This window comes from Myotis lucifugus, unplaced genomic scaffold, assembly GCF_000147115.1.
Source record: "Myotis lucifugus unplaced genomic scaffold, Myoluc2.0 scaffold_65, whole genome shotgun sequence".
NCBI lineage: Eukaryota > Metazoa > Chordata > Mammalia > Chiroptera > Vespertilionidae > Myotis > Myotis lucifugus.
Window position 1 is genome coordinate 4,372,703 of NW_005871113.1, and position 24,855 is coordinate 4,397,557.

Genomic DNA, 24,855 nt, shown 5'->3' on the forward strand with positions numbered 1-24,855 from the left:
TATATTTAATAAAATAAAATAAAATACCACCTGTTTAAATGGGGAGCTTAAGAAAAACCCTATTGTGCAAGGAGTAGATGAGGAGTAAAGCTCACTATGGAAGCCCATGGGGACAACGATTTTCATAAATATATAAAAAATCAAATTGTATAACATAGTACAAAAGGCTTGCCATTCATTTTCATTAGGGTTTCAGCACATTGCAGACAAGTGCTTTGAGACTGAAGTCTAAGGCTCAGAAAGAAACCAACAGAAGATTTCTGATTCACATTAAAATCATAATTAACCATTAGGGGAAGTTTACCTGGAAATAACTTAAAAGTGTTGAGACTTTCAAATTATAATGCTTAATGTAATTGATTTTTTAAAAATGATAATTCTAACTTGGAGAAAATACCTTATTATACTGAATTACATTCAGCTAACCTAATACGTAATTTAAAATGTCAAATACCTTTGTCTTTCAGCTTTGTATGAACTAGTAAGATCATCGAAAAGCTTGCCATTCATTTCCATTAGGGTTTTCAGCACATTGTAGACCAGTGCTACGATGGTCCTAAAACAAAAAATAAGCCAGTGCTGGGTTATTGATGCCTCTAACAGGAAATGGAACACTATCATCTCTGAAAGGAGTTAAATGTTGGCTGGTTCACTCAATCCATTTTAGAGTTGAAAAGAGGAAATGCTACAGGTCACATAGCCAGTGGTGGTAGAGATGGTCTGTCTGATTCAAAACCCTGTCCTCACCAATGTATCATGCTCAGATTAAACTCTCACTAAAAATGCTGTGGTTAGCTTCATATCAGCTCTAGAGCAGGGGTCCTCAAACTTTTTAAACAGGGGGCCAGTTCACTGTCCCTCAGACCGTTGGAGGGCCGGACTATAGTTTTAAAAAAAACTATGAACAAATTCCTATGCACACAGCGGCGGCAAAAACACCCGGTGGGCCGGATAAATGTTTTCGGCGGGCCGCATGTGGCCCGCGGGCCACAGTTTGAGGACCCCTGCTCTGGAGTCTCAAACCCCGAGTAACAGCAGCTTTAAAAGGACACGAACCCAGCTGCTGTGGCTCAGCGGTTGAGTGCTGACCCAGGAAACAATAGGTCGCCAGTAGAGGGCGTGCAGGAGGCAGCCAGTCAATGATGTTTCTCTCTATCCCTCTCCCTTCTTCTAAAAATCAAAAACAAAATGAACATGATGTCATAGAAGTTAGAATATATGCCATGTAAGCATCACTTATATGACCTTAAGCACTTCAGCTTCTCCTTGCCATAGTGCTACCTGCAGAGATGAGAGTGTTATTAGCAGCAGGTCAACCCAACTTGGCATTTGCAGTCATTTGTGCATCTCCACAAATATTAGCTGGGTCTGACCACATACTGGTCTGGTGCAGAATGTCACACTAGAAAGTCCTACCTCCAGGGAGATTTGTAATTTTAAACTGAAATTAAGAACATACAAACACATGTATTTATACCTTATAAAGGTATATACTATGTGATGTTAACCTTGGAATAAGTTCCAAATCTGGATAAGCTTTATGTATGAGTTAGGAGAGCAAATGATAAAAAGCTTAAATACCAGACACTTACGGATTCCAGTGTTCCTTGGAGATTTTGTACAAACTACCAAACATAATTGGCAGAATTTTATCAATATTCTCCTCAATCAAACTAAGAATATATTCATTATTCCAGAAGTACAACGCCCTTTCTGCAACCTGAAAGAAATATTTATCAATGTCAAGAACAAAAGAGAAAAGAAATAGTATAAAATGAAAATGGCTTTGCTGAGTACATCATACCTGAAAATGAGAACTGGATACACACTTAGATATTTGCTTAAAAAGGGGCTCTTCAATTTTTTTGAACTGTGTTGGTTCAATGACATCTAAGATTTCTTCAATTTCTCCTAAAAACATCACCTAGGTTAAAAAAATTTTTTTAAGAAACATGACAAATTATATGATGTTAATATAGAAAACATTAAAAGAAGATTAATCTCAGTGGACAAAAAAGGACTTGACGGTTATTCTACCAAGTCTCTCTAATCCCCTAGGACACCTGCTCAGTAGCAGGGACAAAAGAAACATGGTTTATAGCCCTGAGAGCCAGTGTTTCAATGTATTATTTTTATTGAATCAAACCTACCTCTTTCTGGCTGCATGTTTTTGGCCAAAATTTCAGCAATCCTCTGATCACCTGCAAAAGGAAAAGTTTAGCATGAATTAGGCAATGAAGTCAGTTAATTCCAGGAAATTTTAAGTAATTGTGATTATACCAATATTCATTCTGAAGTATTATCTAAGTGTATCTCCAGATTTTATTAATTTTGTTTACTGAATGCCTCTGTACCAGATACTGTTCATGATTTTCATGAAGCAGGGAGACCGTTAGTTATCAATTAGACATATAAATAATTTCAATAGCAGTAAGTGCTACTAACTACTAAGACAATAAAGGAAAATATAACTGCTGGGCTGAGGAGCGTAGGTTATTTTAGGGAGAAACTAAGGGACAAATAATTCTTATTTAAAACTATTATGAAGCACCAAAAAGCCAGAAAGCTCCCCAATTTATTTCATAGCATAATCTTGATAACCAAACTATAATACAAATTTTTGCAACTAAGTGAATCCAACAGCATATTAACAGAATACTATCTGGCCAATTATAATTTATTCTAGGATGGTTCAACTCATAGTTGTAGATTATATCTCAAAAAAATTTGAAGTTATTTAATATTATTCTGATAAAATTTTAGTAAGACAGAACTAAGAATTTATCAGAAACCATCAGTCATCAATATCAGAAAGCATCATACAATGCTTTCTTAGAAACCAGGCTGTAACACTATCTGGGCCTGGTGCTTTTGTGGATATAGATCTCTGACAGCCTTTTAGGATTTGTTATAGTTATTGATCTTGTCCAGTAATGAAGAACACTCATTCAAATTAAAATTGGAGAGAACATATGCTGGAGCTAATCCAGTAAGATGAAAAGGTTTTGATGAATAACTTTGGAAAGGAATCTCAGAATTATATTTATTTGTCTAAGTATATATTAATTATACATTTTTATAATTTTAAAATAACTATTCCTAAATGGTTAGAAAAAATTACTAAAATGAGTAGAAAAATTCAATATATGGTCAGATAAAAATATACCTTTATAAAACAGAGTATCAATGATAAATGAAAATGCCTTTCATAACAAAAACTAATGTACAAAAAGAATACAATTGGTAAGAAATGTTTAAGATTTATACGATGAAAACTATAAAACATCATTGAATATCATGAAAGACTAAGTAGATAAGATGATTCAAGATTGTACAGATATTTCTTCTATACTTAATCTATAAATTTAATATAATTTCAAAGCCAAATGGATTATTTTCCGAAACTAGAAACTCTTATTCTAAAAGCTATAAATGTAAGCAAATAACCATGAATGGGATGGAGGGAGAAGAGGGAAAATTAATGGAATGGAACCTGAACTACTGATATCAGCAACTGAAACAAGATGGTATTAGCATCGAAACTGACAGAAGAGACATAAAATACAGTTACAACTAGATAGACTCATGTATATATATATGGGGTTTAAATATATGACAAAGGTGGCATTTCAGTTCCATGGGAAACAGATGAATTAGTCAATTAAGTAGTAGTACCTAAGACTGGTGGCTCACCATTTAGGAAAAAAAAAGTAGCTCCTTTGGTAGGATGACTCTTAAAATAATCTCCCAAGATCTTTACTTCTTGAATTCACACTCTTCTGTAATCCTTTTGTGTGGGCTGCCCTAGTGACTTCCATTCCACTAGCAGATTCTAAAGCCTTCTCATCTTGCAACTTTGGTAAAGCAAGCTGCTATATTTGGAAATGCCCACGTTGACAAGGATTTGAGGGTGGCTGGTGGCCAACAGCCAGGTAGAAACTGAGGCCCTCACTCAGTCCAACAGCACTTGAGGAACTGAATTTTTGACAAACACGTGAACTCGGAAGCAGATCCTTCCTCATCTGAGCCTTTATATATGAGGCTGGACAACACCTCAATTGCAGCCTTTCTTGTAAGAAACTCTGCAGCACAGGACCCAGCTAAGTCATGCCTGAATCGTGATTCATAGAAACTATGAGATAATGTTTGTTTTAAGCCACTAAATTTTTAAATGTTATTCAGCAATAGAAAATTAATACAGTTCCTTACCCTTGTCACACAAATTTCGATTTCAGATGGTGTGTGTATGTGTACCCTAACCTCTAGAATCTATGAATGTGATTTATTTGGACATTGGATCTTTACAGATATAATTAAGAGTTAAAGTCACCCTGGGTTATTTGGGTGGGCCCTAAATCCAACAAGTGTCATTTTAAGAGAGACAGAGACAGAAGAGGCAGCAATGGGAGATTGGAGCGATGCAGCCATAAGCCACGGAAAACCTGGAGACACCAGAAACTGGAAGAGGCAAGGAACGGACTCTCCCCTAGAGCATCTGGAGGGAATGAAGCCCTGCTGACACCTTGATTTTGGACTTCTGGCCTTCAGAACTGTGAGAGAATAATTTATGTTATTTTAAGCCACCAGGTTTGTGGTAATTCGTCATGGCAGCGCTAGAAAACAATTATAGATGGGATAAAGTTTTTATAGATAAAAACTAAATCCATAAAATAACCAGAATATAATACTACAGGATATTTTGATCATCTCAAAGGGTGTAAGGGTTTTTATTAGCATGTCAGTAAGGCCAGAAGCCATAATGATGAATACATTCCATTACATAAAATTTTTTTTAGTTCTTTAAGGCAAAGTTAGTTAAAAACTATATTCAAAATTAACGAAACACTTCAAATGGACAAAAAATATTTGCAAAATATAGGAAAAGGATAAAAAGGACACAGAAATATAAATGACCAATAACCATATAAAAGGATGGCTCAATCCCTATAATTATGAAGAAGCCAATGAAAATATTTCATATCTATTAAACTAACAAATTTTAATATCAGCAAAATTTTAAAACTTAATATCCTGCTAGGGTGAGGGAAAACAGGCATCTAAATTGTTCAAACTCTGTGGAAGGCAACTTAGAACATGTTAAAATTTCCATGTATTCTTTGGCTAATTGGTTTAACAAATTTACTTGCAGTAAAATTTTTCTTATTTTGGTATACAGTTCTGAGGGTTTTATACACACACAGATTTTTTTTTTGTAACCAAAACCACAGACAGGACACAGCACAAATCCAACCCCCTAAAGCACCCCTTCACCCAGCAACACGACTGTAACGATGAAAACTCCCATAATTCAAGTGCCCATTAATGGGAGATTAAATATGTTAGGGTAATCCATAACGGAATCTGATGCTACCAGTGAACAAAACAATCGGGTTCATATGGAAAGATATTACACTTCACATTATATTGAGATGAAAAAAACAACACTGTCCCACCATTTATTTAACCTACACATAAATGTACAAAAATTTTGTAGAAATATATTCACTTATAAGTGTTTACCTCCACATTGTGCTTTCTGATTTTGTATTATGTGAACCAAATTAACACACATTACTTTCATAAACAGAAATAGAATATAAAAAACTAGCCACAGCTTATTTATAATTTTTAGGAAGCCTTGATATGAATGCCAGATTTCTAGGAAATGAGTATTAAGGCTGAGACCCAAGTAACATGGTCATAATTTTGGTGCTGGAATAGCCTATGGTAGAAACTGCAAGATCTCTCATATCTACAGATCTTTATGACTTGAAACATTTTTCTTTGTCAACTTAGACATTTACATTACTATCTCCTCATCCTGCTTCTATTTCCATTAACCCAACTCTTCTAAGCCAGATTTCTGGCCATCATCCATCTTTAAAAAGAAATCATCTCCCCTAGCCACCCATGTTAATTTAATATATTTAAATTATATCTGTTTACTTATTCACCAACATAAACCATCAGTTATGTTACAGGCTTTCTTTGTCTCAATTTTAATGAGAGTTATGGATTTGTATTAAGTTTTAATCCACTTTAGAAACTTATGTGGCTTCATGTACAGACTGGGCTTTCTAATTCTTCTGATTTGTCTTTAAAAAGTATTTTTAGCTGTTTTCAGAAATAACTGCAAGTCTAAAAACTCAAAATATAAGGGAGTGAGTGGGAAAAGCATGTTTTGTTCCTTTATACATACAAAGGTCAAATTAAAGGGAGAATACTAAATACATTAAGTTTTCCAACCACACCTAGGGATAGCAGTTTAAATCCTTGAAACCTTCTGCAATACTTCAAAAACTCTTAAATATTCAGATTTAGGATACCTAGAAAGTACTATCAAAATTTTTAATTCACCAAGGTTTTTTATTCTTTTATACTTGCCTATTTCTCCCTACCATCTTTTGTTTTTTTTGAATCTTCAGTTAATTTTCATAACATTTTTATTTTCTCCTGAATCTTCATATGATAGTCAAATAGTAAGCAAAATTCAAATAGTGAATTATTATGCTGATTCATAAAGTAAACAACCTTTATTCCAAGATTATATCTTAAGCTCCAAAGGCAAGGAGATGTTTACAATCCCAATCATGTGGTTTGTCATTAATAAGAGGGAAAACCCTATTTGTAAAGACAAAACAAAACTCAAGGGAATAATTTTGGGGCTTCCACAGTATGTTTTAATTTTAAAAGGTAAATGAAGATTGAAAAGATTATCAGTGAAGATAATATCTATATCAAATTTTAGTGTAGTCATCTCAACTACTATGTTAATTTACATTTAAGTTATTCAAGACACATAACTCATGAGAACTCCTGTTTCTAATCCTATTCTTTGAATGTAGATTAACCTCTCATTCCTTGTCAATGATTTTAATTTAAAGTACATTACTACTGTTGATAACTCTGTAAAGGTATATAACAGTATAAAGAAAGGTACAATGAAATGCTCCAATGTAGACCCAAAACATAAAAATAAATAGACCACTTACTGGTTCTGTTAGTGTTGTATCTTTCTCCAGGAACTGTACAACACAGTAGGCTAACTAAAATGGAAGGGACAGTTTATAAATATTACTGAGTGAAGTAACATTTAGTGATGCAGGGTTTTTATATTTAACTAACAAAAATGACTACCTTATTTTGATGAATTTTACTCTAGCTTAATCTCAATACTATATAAAAATTAGTATACTCACAATTGTGTAACTGTTTCACCTTGAAAGTAACTGCTGAATATGAAGTTAACTGAAATAAGACTAGAGCTTAACATTTTACTTTTTCAGCATGTATGCCATGCTGATATATTATTCTCTAAGTAGTAATCGAGGAGACTAGGTTATTGCAGCTAAACAGAACACTGCAGTTATGTGGGATTTATTCAATGCCATTTAGTTAATTAGGTCAGGGCCTAGACTAGAAAAGAGCTTGACATTTTCTTTCCTATGTCTATACTCAATATGCACTGACCTTATTTAATAACACTAAAAATAATATTTTAAATTATAAAATTTTGGGCAACTTAAAAAGCAAATTGCTTAAATACACTTAAAATTGCCATCTCAGTACTTCTCAATTTCTCTGCCTTTATATCAGTCTCTGAAACAATAATTCATTTCACTTTAAAGTTTTCTGAAGCTTACCTGAGCATGAAACAAAGCTAATCCTTTTGCAGTATGCATAGGAATAAGAACCTTCATTAGAAATTGTTTATGTTCTGCTTTCAGTGGCAATGCAAAGCCATTGATAATACTGGAGGGAAAAAAAGGCAGGGGGAAGGGTTAAGTAGTTACTACTTTATTTCTAAAAGTTACTATATCCATGCGTACATAAGGAACTGTGCTCTGCTTCAATCCTGGTGTTGAATTACTTGCTCATCTTCAAACTACTCTAGGCAGACTATTACTATGAAGTCTTTAAGTCATTCAATGATCCAAAAGTCAACTAGGACTACCAATTAATGCTCCAGTGAGTAATTTCTATCTGCATGTCCTACACAAGCTCAGCAGTTTATGCACTGTTGCCTTTTTTTCCCTCCCTAAAGCCAGAATCAATATCACAATAATAAGAATTTTTAATATTTCTGAAGTAAATGTGTTGTTTCTCTTATTTTATTGAAGGATCTTAAACTAAGAAGTAATTCTCTTCATAGTCATTCTGTTAACTACTAAAGATTTTAGCTTCCTCTAGTACAAATACAGGGGTCTAAACGTTTCTCAAGTTAATAAGGAAGGCAAAATGTTCATGTAAACTAAAAGGCTGTAGATTCTTCTAAAAAGAACAGATGGATTAGGAATGGTCTATCAACATATGAACAAGAATTCTTATAACTTCATCAAAAGATTCACTGTAGCTTATTTCATCTCTTCCCAATCAGATCCTATAAATTTCTGAGGCAGTCTGGCAAGATAAGGCATAAAACATGCCACAGCTTCAAATGCAAGAAGCCTATTCTGAAACAGATGTCTTGCATGGCAGTACTTTAAAAATGCTGACCCTCCAAAAAAAAACTATAATAAGAATTCAGTTGAGAAACGATGTCTTGCAGTCTATATTTAAATATGAATAATTTCTCTACCCCCAGCTAAGATTTTAACACATAAAACATTCAAAGTTAATTTTTAAAAAGAACAAGGAAAAAACAAAACTGACCTACCTTCCTAATATTTCCAGGAGTTCAGCAACACCATTGAAATGTTCTGTTTCATATATAAACCTGAATTTAAAATAAAGGTAGATGTAATGAAAAACAAAATATCAGAAAACTAAGAGAAAGGCAGAAATAAAGCCCCAAGGGTAACTATAAGAACTGTACAAGAATGTTGTAAGAATTCCTTGTAAACGTTTTTGCCCCAGTTACTTCTCAGCAATCTTATAAAAGAAAGTCTATTTCCTACTAAACCAGATGCTTTAAAAAAAAAAAAAACCCTCACCCAAGGATATGTTTATTGATTTTAGAGAGAGGAAGAAGGGAGGAGATGGGGGAGGGGGGGGAGAGAGGAGGACATTGATTGGTCGTCTCCCTCATGTGCCCTGACAGGGAATGAAACCCACAGCCTTTTAGTATGTGGGATGACACTCCAACCCCTGAGCCACCTGGCCAGAGCTAAACCAGATACTTTTAAATATTTCATATTTAAGCATATACTTTTGTTAAAACTTGCTATATGTTAAGATAATATTCTTTCACCTGGAATATTTTATTTTACTTAAAATTTTTTTGAGAAAGAAGGGTTTCCTCGAGGAAATACTTTTTAAAATAGGAAAATCCAAGAGAAAAGAACCCACATATAATAAAGCCACCATTATTCAGAATTCTCTAAACCTAAACTACACAGGCTGCCTAGCTTTCCAAGAGTAAGATCACCCTTAAAGCAGGGAGGCAAATTCAAAGAAACACAGGACAGGGGGAGGACGGCACAGAACTGGAGAGAGATGCTCTTTCTGTAGTTGTTACAATGTGGAAATGCTAGCCTAATTTTGCCAGATCTTCAATTTAAAAAAAAACCAAACATACCAAACCTGAAGTGTGGGTATTAAAGTGAAATCTCCTACTTTGAAACAACTAAATAGACTATCACTTATAAAGTAGCCAAAAAATAGATCCCATATAAATTTAATTAACTTTATCAGAAAATCAAATGAAAGTACTTCCAAGAGCTACTGATTTAAATAGTTCTTAAAAGTTTTTCAAACAAAAAACTCAAGGAAATAATTAGACAAATTCTCCTCACAATAAATCTTACATGTGAATAACATTAGTATTACCTATTAAAAGCTTCACTACTATTATCCACATAGATGAAAAGTAAGTTATAAATTTCTACAAAGTTAGAGGCAATCAAATGATGTCCACAAAATGGGCTAAAAATGACTCAAATACTAGCAGTTAAATTTCCAAATTTCAGATGTTAAAAGTTAACCTAAAGCAACTGGAATAAAAAGAAAAATATGAAAGGGGATAAAGAGTACTATATATGAATATATGACCAATTTACCTGAGGAAAATGTTGTTAATTTGTTTTCTGATGAATGCTCTTAATCCAAGAAATTTCCCATAAATTCGATGCAGAACAGTCTTCAGGAAGTCACGTTCTCTGGGATCTTCACTATCAAAAAGTTCCAGGAGCTTTAAAAAAAAGCTGAGAAATTACTTTTTAAAAATAATCAAGCTAAAACTTCACTTTATTCTAATACTGATTTTAGATAACCTTTTTTTTAAATTTAAAGATTCTGCCTTATCATATTGGTTTTAGTCTTGCTAACTAGTGAAGCTAAAGAAAAGCTTAGGGAGAATTTCTCTTCACTTATTTCATTACAAAAAACGACACAATAAATAATATAAACACTTCAAAAAGTGCACTTTTTTTGCCCTGCCACTCATTTTAAAATTCTATCCCACTCTTGACTACTAAACATGGCCCATAACTTTATAGTGTTGAAATTTAAGAGTTTTTAATACTTTTTGATAGTCAAAATTACATACAAAAATGTTAAAACTTGTAGATTGCAAGTCATTAAATAAATGAAGTTAAAATACATGTGTATTTTCGATTTACTAAAAAGATTCACACAAACCAAGGCTTTTCTTTGTGTGTGATTTGACACAAAAAATTTTAAGAGTCACCATGCCAACAGCTCAAAAATTAGTATTTAGTTAATAGAATAAATTATTGTAGATATATGCTAACAGTGTGGAAATCATTCATGAAATAACACTGTAAAGATAAGACCGCAGATTTTGATTTAAAGTCAGCTAAGCAGCCCTGGCCAGGTGGTTCAGTTGGTTGGAGCATCATCCCATACATCAAAAAAGGTTATGGTTTGATTCTGGGTCAGGGCACATACCCAGAGTGTATACGGGAGGCAACCAATTGATGTTTCTTTCTTATATCGATGTTTCACTCTCTCCCTCTCTCTCTAAAATGGCTGGAAAAGTTTTAAGCCAGTTCAAATTGGCCAAATCATCATTTTCCTATACCTTTACACAACTCTTTAGCAAAGGTAGGATAAAGGAGATCTTCAAAAAAAGTCAAAAGCTCACATTTTTAAAGTGGTAAAGAAACTGAATTTCTTCTGCCAAAAAACATATTACTGTATTTTAAATGTAGCTGGAGTTTCTTAGGAAAAATTATAATCCCTCTTGAAGAATGAAGTTGTCAAGGAATTTTATGTTCTGCACTTAAGTATTGATAATTACAGTTAAGATAGCAAGCTCTGAACCTCATTGGAAGTTCTTTTTCTGTTCTGTCCTGAATTACATGTAATTGTGTACATATGTAACTCTTCTACAGAGTATTTTTGTGTGGATAGTGATGCCTTTTGTCCTGTTTATATTCCCCTAAACAAATGTCTACTTAGTTTGCACTCTTTGTTCACCAGCTTATGAAAGTACTATATGAGGCTCCAGTAAAACCATCTTTGGAACATGAGAATTTATGTTAATATACCTAATAAATTCAGCTCAAATTATTCTAATTAAAAATGACTAAACTGCCCTAACCAGTTTGGCTCAGTGGATAGAGCGTCGGCCTGCGGACTGAAGGGTCCCAGGTTGGATTCCGGTCAAGGGCATGTACCTTGGTTGCAGGCATATCCCCAGTAGGGGGTGTGCAGGAGGCAGCTGATCGATGTTTCTAACTCCCTATTCCTCTCCATTCCTCTCTGTAAAAATCAATAAAATATATATTTTTTAAAAAATGACTAAACTGCTCACTTAACACACTTATATGCAAGTTTTTGATGATGGGTTACTTGGAAAATATGCTTTCAAGTTAATAAAAGTGGCCCTTAATTAAGGTGGTCATGCCTAATTCAAGTTGATCCTTGGGGAAAATATTTAACTAGAGAACAGTTGTTAGCTAAGTGTCAAATCTATTTAAAGAAACCTATTTTGAAATATTATAATCTAAATAAATTTATTGAGATAATATTAACGCGATGAAACACACACAAAACTAGTACTCAGGAAACTTTCTTATTCTGGCACTGATACTTTTATTTAACTGTGCTTATAAGAGTAATTTATAACCCATGAGCCTATTTCTTCATTGATAAAATGAGAAGGATTGAAACCAATTTTTTTGTTTTGTTTTTTTAAGAAAAGGTCAGAGGTCAGTCAGAGAGTGTACTTCAAATCCTGATTGTGCCATCTACTGACTGAAACTGGACATAGTCAAGCTCTTTATATATATAGCTTGGCACATAAAATGTACTCAATAATTCTTACCTTCCTTCTTTCTTCTGAAACTCTATGATTTGAACATAACCTGAAACTACACAATTATTTTCTTCTCTTGAAAAAATGAATTGTCCAAATTTATACCTTAGATTCTAAGACTTAATATTTATCACCTAATCAAATAATTTCAAAATGCAAAAGCAGAGAATCCCCATACATACTATGTAATAAAACAACACACTAAGAATACCTCAGTGAAGTGATCTGTGAAAGCAGTCATACAAACTGCTAGAAAACAAATGACTGGGCCTTGGCTTCTCAGCTAATTCAGGCATTTAGAGTTAAGGTGGAAAATGGGTCCCACTATACTAGTTTATATTCTTGTTCCCCTTAAAATCTATTGAATAATCCAGCAACTAAAATGCCTCAAGCTCCAGACTGAGGAAACACTAAGGCATTTGTTCCTCTCAACCTGCTATTATTTTAAATACAATTTAATATGGCATTACTAGAGTTCCTTATTATACTACTAGAGCTATGGGACCTAGAGTCAAGTTCCCACCCACCACCGGCACACACTTCAAAAACGCAGGAGACCCAGACCCAGCCTGCCCCACCCCTGTCAAGCCCCTCCAGGCGGGGGGCACAGCCTCAGGTCCCCTGGCCCGGTGCCGGGGCGGGGGGCATGGCCTGAGGTCCCCTGTCAAGCCCCGCCAGGCGAGTGGCACAGCTTGAGGTCTCCCAGCCTGGCGCTGGGGTGGGGGGCGTAACCTGAGCTCCCTCGCCCCAGCCAGGCGCCATGCAGCCTCAGGTCCCTTCTGCTGTTCAGTTGTGACGCTACGGTGTCCTGGCTAATTTGCATATTCCTCTTATATAGACAGATACTAGAGGCCCAGTGCATGCATTTGTGCACCTGTGGGGTCCCTCAACCTGGCCTGCACCCTCTCGCAATCCAGGACCCTTTGGGGGATGTTGGACTGCCGGTTTTGGCCTGATCCTCGCAGGCCAGCCCAGCCTGCAGGGATCAGGCTGAAACTGGCAGTCCGACATTCCGAGGGATGTAGTATGTGCTCGAAGTGGCAGGCAGCCAGGGAGGAGTCTGAGCCCAGGCTGGGTGCTGCACCGCTCCCGCTCATCCCATCCCCACTGTGCCTGCCACCGCCGCCGTTTGGTAGTCCTGCCGCGGAGGCAGAAGAGGTTCGTACTGCCGCAGCTATGCTTGCCTGCCATGAGCCTGGCATCTGGCGCCCGTTGGTCAGCTGAGCGGCGCTCCTGCTGTGGGAGTGCACTGACCACCAGGGGGCAGCTCCTGCGATGAGAGTCTGCCCCCTGGTGGTCAGTGCGCGTCACAGCGACCGGTGGTTCGGTCACTTAGGCTTTTATATACGTACTAGAAGCCCCGTGCACAAAAATTTGGCATTGGCAGGGGAGGGGGGGTCCCTCAGCCCAACCTGTGCCCTCTCACAGTCTGGGACCCCTTGGGAGATAACCACCTGCTGGCTTAGGCCGCTCCCTGGTGGCAGATGGTACACCCAATCCCGCAGTGTTTGCCCCGTCTCCCCTGGTCGCAGATGGCAGGCCCGAATCCCACGCTGGGGCGGGCGGCAGCTCGGGATCACGCTGCCACCCGCCCCGCCCACCCTGCCCAAGACACGGCAGGCCCAGATCCCGCCCCGCCCACACACGGCAGCCAGGATCTCGCACTGGGGCAGTGCAGCAGGATCTGCCTGCAGTGTGCAAATTAGCCGCCATCTTTGTTGGCAGTTAATTTGCATATCACGCTGATTAGCCAATGGGAGGCATAGCGAAGGTACAGTCAATTACCATGTTTGTCTATTATTAGATTAGATAGATTCTTTCTGTAGCACAAAAGTGCTACAAAAGAAGATAAATATGCATTCAATTGCAATCACCAAAATAACAGGTTCATTTAATCTGATTTTTACTTGTGAATGAAAGAGACATTTTACTTGTTAACACATACCTAATATTTTTTCACTATTCATGAAGAGCTACTTAAATGGCTGAAGGACATATTCTTGACAAAGTTCTTTGTTTATCAATATATTCACAGCAATTAGTTAGAATACTTTATATGAAGGTCAGGGATAGTTATAAATAACCAAAAATGAACTCCAAATATGTGTAACTCTTGTTTACAGGATCTTTATCATAGGGAATACACACGGTGGGAGAGGGTAGGAAGGGTTCTTGTAATAATTTTAATCCTAGCCTCAGCAGTGAGTTCATTGATTCCCTTTTATCAATCTTCTTATCTTTCTTTAAAATGCAAATAACTCAAATTCCTGATACTTACATACCTACAAGTATTTCAAAAGAGAAAAATTTGGTCTACCTCATAATTTTGTCTAGGGCCAGCCAATTCTACATAGTTAAAAAGAGGCCTTTATATTGTTAAAAAAGATTTTGAAAATAAAAATGATCACATTTTGAGAAATTAATTTTGAGGATGTAGGTTCCAAAAAGAACAACTAATAACCAATTTATATAAAGAAAGAAGGTATCACATATGTTTAACTTTATTCCTTTTCTTCTTAAAGGTCCTATTTTATCTGTGGTTTAGGAATTGGATGACTAGAATGCCCAAGGAGGGAAGGGGAAAGGAACAGGGAAAGGTAATTGATGCTTTTATGACGGGAAAGTAGTTTAACGGCCCAATTGCTAAAAATGACCCCATTTCCATTTCCCCCTGTCATTTCAACATCACAATGCTTAAAACATGTCAAGTTCAAGTTCAAAGGCTTAAAATTAAAAGGTGTATAATTGTCATACCAAATTTTCTCAGTTAGGTGTCACAGAAAGGCTTGCTTTTCTGATCTTTACAAAATAACTGGGAATCTAGGATTGGATAGGTTAATTTGATTGACTTCGTTTGAAGTTAATCCTTTCTCTTTAAAATACTCTTGCATTCTCAAAGCTACTTAATTTTTATCCTAATTGGCAAGAATAGTAAGTGCTTTTAAAATTGAAATAAACTGCCGAACCGGTTTGGCTCAGTGGATAGAGCGTCGGCCTGCGGACTGAAAGGTCCCAGGTTCGATTCCGGTCAAGGGCATGTACCTTGGTTGCGGGCACATCCCCAGTCGGGGGTGTGCAGGAGGCAGCTGATAGATGTTTCTCTCTCATTGATGTTTCTGACTCTCTATTTCTCTCCCTTCCTCTCTGTAAAAAAATCGATGAAATATATTTTTTAAAAAAATTGAAATAAACTATTAAAGTTTTGAAAGACTATTTTATTTTAATCACAACTTAATAAATCATTAAGACATAAGAATGCCTTACCTGTTGTACAAATTTCTGATCAATGTATCGCTTTGCAATGCTAGGCTGGAAATCAGGGCTTTCCAAAAATCTTAAGAAAAATTCATACACCAACTATGAGAGAAAATCAAATAAAAGTTAAGATGATGCCAAAAAATATTACCCTAAGTTAATGTCATACCAAAAACACACCTCCCTTACCAACAAGTAGGGAAATTTCAGATCTCATTAGAAAAGAAACAAGTTGTAACAGTTTTTTAAAACTAAATATACACAATTTGGTCTCATAAGCTGTAAATTTTGAGAACTGTTTATTGCTTTACATCACTCATTGAAATGTTAAATTACAGGAGCTAGAAAATAAACATGGTGCCTATTAAATATTTAATTAAGAAGACTACTTTTCAGCCCATATTCACTGGGAAAATATTTTCTCCAGTGGACCACTAAACTACCTCAATTTAATCTCCAGAGTTTGTTAAATACAGAATAAAAAACTCCATCCAGATAAGAATAAACAGGATTATAAGGGGCAGTGTATGAATAACAATAAAGTAAAATAAAAAATTTTCAGGTCTGCCCTAACCGGTTTGGCTCAGTGGATAGAGCGTCTGCCTGCGCACTGAAGGGTCCCGGGTTCGATTCCGGTCGGGGGCATGTACCTTGGTTGTGGGTGCATCCCCAGTAGGGGGTGTGCAGGAGGCAGCTGATCGATGTTTCTCTCTCATCGATGTTTCTAGCTTTCTATCCCTCTCCCTTACTCTCTGGAAAAAATCAATAAAATATATTAAAAAAAATTTTTTTTCAGGTCTTTATTTAAAACTATAGTAAGGGGAAAAGAGTTAAATTGAAACCAGCATACCTTATCCACACTTGGGAAATAATGAACCAAATTATAGAAATACAGAGCTCAGGAAGGAATGTCTGTTCACCACAGTGAGTAAATTAGAAGTTACATCAGGACTTCTACTTAAAAAGTGCCAGGATCTTAAAAGTAACAGCAAGCCCGACCAGTGTGGCTCAGTGGTTGAGCACTGACCTATTTTCATAGGAGGTCACAGTTCGATTCCCGGTCAGGGCACATGCCTGGTTTGCAGGCTTGATCCCTAGTGGGGGGGTGTGCAGGAGGCAGCCGATCGATGATTCTCTCTCATCCCTGATGTTTCTATCTCTCTCTCTCCCTTCTCTTCCTCTCTGCAATCAATAAAAATATATATATTTTAAAAAGTAATAGCAAATGTTCACTTGCTGCCACAAATCAGAAAAATACTATTCAGTCAACTTGCCTCCATTACACCTACTCTATCTTTCAAGGAGAAAGGCAAATACACTAAAGTTTTTTGTTGTTGTTGTAATCTAACAGCTATGAAAGGCAGAAGTATAGCCCAAAATGTACCTCAACTTATTAGCTATTAAACTATATATCAATCTGGCACCCTAAAAATAAAAAAAAAAGGATTTGATCCCAAAGTAAAAATAGTCATTCAATAAACATTTAGGCCACATGTCTGTGCAACTAAAGTAGTGATAAAAATAATGAAAAATAATGCACAATCTGCCTGTATTCCAGGCCAATACAGCAGGCAAGCCTCCCTAATTATCTAAAACAGGAGTGGGGAACATCCGGCCCACGGAATCATTTGGTCTGGCCCTGCTAAGGCATTAGGGGTGACGTAATTAAATGTCTGACCAAATATAGCAGGCTAATTTTTTAATTGATAATTTTGTATAACCCTCGAATGATCCAAATGGCCTTTGGCAGAAAAAAGGTTCACCCCTGATCTAAAAGGTATACAGAAAATTACTTTTTTTTTTTTAAAGAGTATGTGTTTTTTTCATTTGAGAGAGAAACATCAATTGATAAGCTGCCTCCTGCATGCCACCTACTGGAGATCGAGCCCACAGCCTGGCATGTGCCATGACTGGGAATCCAACCAGCAACCTCTTGGTGCATGGGACTACGCTCAACCAACTGAGCCACACAGGCCAGGGCAGAAAATTACTCTTATTGGTCCTCAATAAATATAAAGCAATAATACTTAGGGGGAAAAACTGTTGCTCATTAATAATCATGAAATACTATAAGATATGACTAATCTCCAACTACTAAAATGACATTTCTTCTGTCCCTTCTTTTGTTTATTCCATTCTTCCATTGCTCATTAGCATTTCCATTACAGTGTGAAAAAGTAAAGAGATACTAGTAAACTGAAAATTAGTACATTTTTAGGAAATTCATGAAAAGGACTAGAAAAACAGAAATTTGAAAGGTTTTGAAATTACATGTGCTTATTCTCTCATAATTTAATATTTGTTTTTCGTCCTGTCAAATTAATTTCTAGCATCAAGGATTTAATAAGTTAAATGTAAAACGTAAACTTTTAGTATAAGACAAAATTTTGGTGAATTGATTCGAAGTACATTAACAACAACAAGGAAAGAAACTTTCCTTGAACAAATTTCTTCAGTGCTGCAACTCTCCATATTCCCATTTATCAGAGCAGTTTTAATATTCCACTCTAAAAAAAGACAATTAAGTAATGACGTAGCAAAAATATACTGACAAATCTATAAATCAGCTTATTCAGTAGTTTCCGAGTTCCTAACCATCTAATGGCCAAATTTTAGAACTGTATACCAAATTTTAGTTAATAGATTTTAAATTACATATATATATATATATATATATATATATATATATATATATATATGTAATTAGAGCAGAGCATGTAAGTCAGGGGATCATGAATGAATGTAAATTTCTTACATGTGTATCTGTGTATTTGTTTGGGGAGAAAACTCAACTTATAAAAATCTTATTCTGAAAGCAATTCATCACCTCCTAAAATGTTAAGAACTATTAGTTTCAGAAAATTTATTTAATATCTCAAACCATATCAGTAAAAATAGAAAGCATACTGTTTATTTGGCTGAATTTCCACTATTAATTTCCATAGGCAGATAAAAATACCTTAATTTTTCAAATTGTCCCCTTGACCGGGCCGGCTAGACCCCACCCATGCACAAATTTGTGCACTGGGCTCTAGTATAATGTATAAAGAGCTAATTTTTCTGACAATAATCCCACAAAGGAGTGGGATGGCAATGAAGGTATATTGGACCAAAGTTTTGAGCATTACCGAACTAGTATTCAACCAAACTAGATTGTTTTAAGATGCTAATTTCAATCCCTAAGGTAATAAATAAAAAACTATAAAGAAACATGGCAATTAAAATAAAATAGTACCGTAGAAAATACCTATTTATTATAAAAGGCAGTAATGGAGGAGGAGTAAAGGAACAAAAAAAATGTAAGACATATAGGAAATGACAAAATGGAAGATGCAAATCCTACCCTATCTGTAATTACATTACATGAAAGTGTATTAAATATTCCAGTCAAATGACATATTGTCAAAATTGATTTTTTAAAAAACCATGATCCAACCACATGCTGTTTATAAGAAAAACAATTTAGATTCAAAGAAACAATCAGATTAAAAGTAAAAGAATGGAAAAGATGTATCATGCAAACAGTAGCCAAAGGAGAATTGAATGGCCATACTAATATCAGACAAAATAAACACAGAACCTCTTACTAAAGTTATAATGATAAAAGCCACCCATTGAGAAAGATGTAACAACTATAAATATATGTAGCTAACAATATGGCCCCAGAAATACATAAAGCAAAAACTAATAGGACTGAAGGTAGAAATAGATGAGTTAACAATAGTTAGAGACTTCAATATCTCACTTTCAATAATGGATAGAACTAAACAGAAGATCAACAGGGAAATAGAAGACTTGAATAACATAAACAAACAAGAGCTAACATTTCTATAGGATACTCCACCCAACAGCAACAGAATACACATTCTTCTGAAGCACACATGAAACATGCTCTAGGATAGACTGCTCTGCCATAAAACAAGCCTCTAAATTCAAAAGGATTGAAAACACTAAAATTATATTTATTATCCAACCACAACAGAATAAAATTAGAAATCAATAACAAATGTGGGAGCCACAAATCTGTAGAAATTAAACACATCCCAAATTAACTAATGAGTCAAAAAAGAAATCACAAGGGAAATTAGAAAAATATTTTGAGATGAATGAAACAACACAACGTATCAAAACTATGGGCAACAAATGTTAAAGCAAAAACTTGTACATGAATGTTCTTAACAGGTCTAATCACAATAGCCAAAAAAGTAGAAACCACCCTAATGTCTATCAAGTGATTAATGGATAAATGAATGGAGTATATTCAGCCATTAAAAGTTATATGCTGATGCATGCTACAACACTGATTAACCTTGCAAATATTATGTTAAATGAGAGGACCCAGACACAAAAGGTTACATATTATATGACTTTAAATACCCAGAACAGGCAAGTCCATAGGCAAAGCAGATTAGTAGTTATCAGGGGCAGTGGGGGGGTAGGGGGGGGTGGAATAGAATGTGACTGTTAATGACCAGGGAGGTTCCATTTGGGGTGATGAAAAGTTCTGGAACTAGATACAGTACACTTTAAAACAATTCAAATGGCAAATGTTAAGTATATTTTTGGTTTGGTTTTGTTAATCCTCACCTGAGGTTATTTTTTTCCATTGATTTTTTTTTTTTAGGGAGAGATCAAAGAGAGGGAAAGACAAGAGAGAAACATCTATGTGAGAAAGACATCGATTGGTTGCCTCCTGCACAAGCCCCGAGCCTCTGCTGGCCGGGGAGGAGCCTGCAACCAAGGTACATGCCTTCGACTGAATCAAACCCAAGACCCTATGGTCTGCAGGCCGACACTCCATCCACTGAGACAAACCGGCTAGGACTGTTAAGTATATCTTATCACAATTTTAAAAAGTGAAAAGCAGTATTTTGGGAAAAGAAAATAAGGTTAAAAAACTTAGACACTCAGCTCAGAGAGAGAGAGAGACAGAGAGCCATGATTTCAGCAGAATATAATAAATATAAAAACTGTCAATACATAATTATGTTCCATACTTGTATGTGAGGCCAAGAAGCCTCAAGTGTGGGTTCATCCTCCTCTGGATCAAAATCTGGATTATCACTTGGAGGAAGAGTACGGAAGATATTTGCACTGATCTGTAAAGAAAAATAAATTTAGATTTATGTTCTTTGTTGTGTAACTGAACTCAACAATGCAAAATTAAATGTTCTTAAGATAACTTTATTTAAGAAAAAAGTTAAGTTGTGGCTATAAGCTTAGTTCAAAAAGCTAGAAACCGCTTCAAAATATGAAGTCAGGTACTGTATTTGTTTTTCTCTTTTCTCTATGCAAACTATTCTTCAGATGCCAAACTATGGAAGATTACAGATTACCTCTGGATTCCTCTTCCTTAAATTACAAATTGTTCTTTCCAAGTTTTGCTTTTAAAAAAGTTGGTCAGGAGAAGGAATTTTGGGGGGAATGCATAGAGTTCTTAACTCTACCTATCCTTAACTTGATTCTCTTCACCTTTCCACAACTCCCCCCATATTCTAACCCAGCCATTTACTTATCCTATAACCCAAAGAGTTTGGTAAAATATTTCCATTCATATATATATACCACACACACTAAAAAAGAGGAAGGAGGTGGTAGAATGTCTTCACTACTATTATAGACATAGTTTATAATACCTCATGATGATTTAATTTACTGTATTTCATCTACTCTGACCTTTTAAAAAATTAATCTCTGAAATCAGAATGTGATTTGAGAGTTTTCATTTCACATCAATGAAATACAGTATTTATAATTTCATCTTTCACATTGTCTGTCTCAGTACCAAGGTAAACTATATATCCTTTTTCTCTAGCAAAGGGTAGATTGTGGTTCCAACTCACAATTATTTAAAGAATGAACAAACTAACAGACCAAATGGTTAGTCAACATTTAAGACCATAGTATTGAGGGGTTGGTCATTTGAGATAAACTATTTGGGGAATAGAGGATGAAACAAGGAGTATTTGGTGGTACAAGCAAATTTCCAACCATCTTATGAAGTGGCATCTATGGTAAGCCAAAAAAACTGCTAACAGTCAATTACTATAATCATAGACTTAGAAAAAGACATACACAAACCCCCTCCACACACACTTTTTTACATGGGCAAAAAAAATTAAATCCCAAAATTTATTAGTTTATAGCAATTCCAGAATCATTTGACTCAAATATTTGAGTACTTTCAATAATATCTAAGTCAACAACCTCATATAGATAAATAAAGTATCTTTACCAGGACTTTCAAAATTCCTGAATACAAACCATTTGAAATCAGGGGAAATATTGGTGGGAATATTGCTTTTCTCCCTGAAAATGTCTTTAAGCAATAAACACAAAATAAAAAACAAAACAAGAGGCCTATCAATATTTACTATTTATATTCCCAAACTATCACCTTTTACTGTCTTTGGGAGTTTAGAAAGCCAACTTCATTTTAATTAATGTTCTCTCCATAGTTAATCTTTATTTTTTTTGGCTTTTTAAAAAAAAAACAAAACAAAAAACATTTTATTGATTTTTTACAGAGAGGAAGGGAGAGGGATAGAGAGTTAGAAACATCAATGAGAGAGAAACATCGATCAGCTGCCTTCTACACACCTCCTCCTGGGGATGTGCCCGCAACCAAGGTACATGCCCTTGACCTTTCAGTCCGCAGGCTGATGCTCTATCCACTAAGCCAAACCGCCAAGGCTCTATAGCTAATCTTTAAAAAAAAATGTAAGGGCTCTAACCAGTTTGGCTCAGTGGATAGAGTGTCGGCCTGTGGACTGGGGTCCCAGGTTTGATTCTGGTCAAGGGCATGTACCTTGGTTGTGGGCACATCCCCAGTAGAGGTTGTGCAGGAGGCAGCTCTCCTCGATGTTTCTCTCTCATCGATGTTTCTAACTCTCTATCCCTCTCCCTTCCTCTCTGTAAAAAAATCAACAAGATATATATTTTTAAAAAGAAATGTAAGGCTTTTATTCATTTAAAAAACACACACAAATCCACCAAAATGTCCTAAGTCCTTTTAACTGGTCTTAGTACAATGTGATAAAGAAAACGAATTAGTATATCAGGGTGAGATTTAACTTTCCTACACATTTTGCTCTTCCCCCAGAACATATAGTAGGAAAGGGGAAGGAAATGAAGGCAGCTATAAGTTATACTTGCTATATAAAAAAATTCTATACTCTGGAGACATTTAAGCTTAAATTATGTACTCAGTGACTCTAATTATTTTAACTGATTTTTCTGTATTTTGTTAGTATGCACACAAAAATCACAAATTCTAAAGAAATGTCTATTGTCTGATGGAGAATAAGGTTGAATTATCAATAAATAGAATCCTAAGCAATCTTGCTTTAACAAAGTTGGCAGTATTTTTCACATCAGGTATTTTAAACATTTATATTATTTAACTTCTTATCCTGAGTTTTGATTAAAATTCAAGTGTTATAGAAACTAAAAATATTGTATTAAAAAATGTCCTAAGTAAGAATTTTTTTTTTAGGCCTGACTCCTTTATCCACCACTGAAATGTGGAGAGCCCCATAGTTTTCCATTGGGCTTCTCTTCTCCCTTCCAGTGGTTCTCAACCTTCCTAATGGTGCGACCCTTTAATACAGTTAGTTCCTCATGTTGTGGTGACCACCAACCATAAAATTATTTTCGTTGCTACTTCATAACTGTAATTTTGCTACTGTTATGAATCGTAATGTAAATATCTGATATGCTATATGTGTTTTCTGATGGTTGCGACCCACAGGTTGAGAACCGCTGCTTTAGACTTTCTCTCTCAGTGACTATAAGCCCCATAACATTAATTATCTAACTATCTGTATAATCTTGAGCCTGTATCTTTCTCCTAACCTCTACATCTGCATTACCCAGTATGGTAGCCACCAGCCATTGTGGCTATTGAATTCCCCAACTATTATAAGCAATGTCAGCATTATTGGAATGAATGAATAATCTTTCAAATGGACTATCTATTGAGCAAAGCAATTATTGTACACTTAAATAAGACTTATTACTTCACATTTACACCTCAGATCTTACTTGAATTTATATAAATCTGAGGAACATTAAGTCTAGAGGCTTACCATTTTTACTATATCAGAATACGCTGATTCAACAATTACACCACGATTAGTTGAAACATACTCAACCAGTTCATTCAGTGTTGCTCTCTTAATTTCTTTGCTCTTCAAGTCTGAAACAGAGTCCATGAAATCAAACAGTACACAACACTGTTGCAACTTCTGACAGAAGAGTTCTTGTTGTTCATTTGAAGTGGCATCTATAAACAAAAATAAAGAAAAACTTAGAAATAACCTACTCAGTTGATGAACAAGAATAGATCGATCTAAAGACAAATGGTAGGGGAGGGAGGGGGTTAGGGAGCAACCAAAGACTTGTATGCATGCATATTCACATAACCAATGGACACAGGGGACTTGCCTGGGGTGGGAATGGCTGGGGGGGGGGGTGTCAATTGAGGAAAAAGGAGACATATGTAAAACTTTAGGCAATAAAAGAAAAAAAAAGAAATAACCTACTCAGAAGTTAGCTTTATATGCGTATTCATTTTGTAGAAACTATTCACATACATAAAACTTTTTCCAAAAATCTAGTGAGAAAATTTCCCATTTAATCCCAACATTCATTCCAAAAAATGGGATTTATACTGGACTCTTCCTTCATACTCACTACCCACAATCAAGCATTAAATGTTATTGATTCCGTATCTATTATATATCTGGAATCTATCCTTTTCTTGTCATTTGCACTGCCATTTTAATGATTGTCATCATCTCTCATCTAGATTACAGGAATAATATCCTAACTGCTCCTCTTGCCTGGTGCCATAACCACTACAACTCCTGATTTATTCGCTCAACTACCTCAAAAGCTAAAAGCTTGCTAAAATAAGAATCAATCTGATCATACTCAATATTTTTCAAGTATCTTCCACAAATTACAGAATGAAGCTCAAACTTCTGAAGATCATATACAAAATGCAGCTGTCTACTGTCAAGTCATCTCTTGACACTTTCTAGCATGCAACTTCACTTTGGGTAAACCATACTCCTGGAAATTTCCTGACAATTTTACTTTTTCCTCTATCTTGAATGACCTTTTCCCACATTCCCACTATAGGAACTCTCTCCATTTATTAAGTTTCCTCATATGCATATTCCCCTCTCAAAAGCTTTCTCTATGGCACTAAAGCTAAATTGGTTGGTTACTCCACTTTTACCCAAATGTATCATAGGTGCATATCTCTATTTTAGTATTTACTAGAGGCCCAGTGCAAGAATTCGTGCATGGGTGGGGTCTGGCTGGCCCAGCCCCAATCGGCCGAGTGGGGCCTAGCCTGTCAGGAGGTGGGAGAC

General features: G+C 35.6%; 1 protein-coding gene across 6 annotated transcripts in view; it reads right to left on the reverse strand.

Annotated features, from left to right (window-relative positions):
* PPP2R5A (protein phosphatase 2 regulatory subunit B'alpha) overlaps positions 1–24,855 on the reverse strand; it is a 68,100-nt gene that overhangs the window by 8,614 nt on the left and 34,631 nt on the right. The window contains exons 2-12 of one of the 6 annotated variants that reach the window (XM_006089899.3): positions 23,563–23,759; positions 20,473–20,574; positions 15,485–15,577; positions 9,999–10,129; positions 8,657–8,716; positions 7,644–7,752; positions 6,993–7,046; positions 2,151–2,201; positions 1,805–1,924; positions 1,593–1,720; positions 455–556 (exon numbers count right to left, since the gene is read on the reverse strand). In XM_006089899.3, coding sequence (XP_006089961.1) covers positions 455–556; positions 1,593–1,720; positions 1,805–1,924; positions 2,151–2,201; positions 6,993–7,046; positions 7,644–7,752; positions 8,657–8,716; positions 9,999–10,129; positions 15,485–15,577; positions 20,473–20,574; positions 23,563–23,759 — 1,147 coding nt within the window. Of the gene's footprint in view, positions 1–454; positions 557–1,592; positions 1,721–1,804; positions 1,925–2,150; positions 2,202–6,992; positions 7,047–7,643; positions 7,753–8,656; positions 8,717–9,998; positions 10,143–15,484; positions 15,578–20,472; positions 20,575–23,562; positions 23,760–24,855 lie in introns of all 6 variants that reach the window. The other 5 variants (XM_014456847.2, XM_023754774.1, XM_014456849.2 and 2 more) reach the window with 5 other exon arrangements.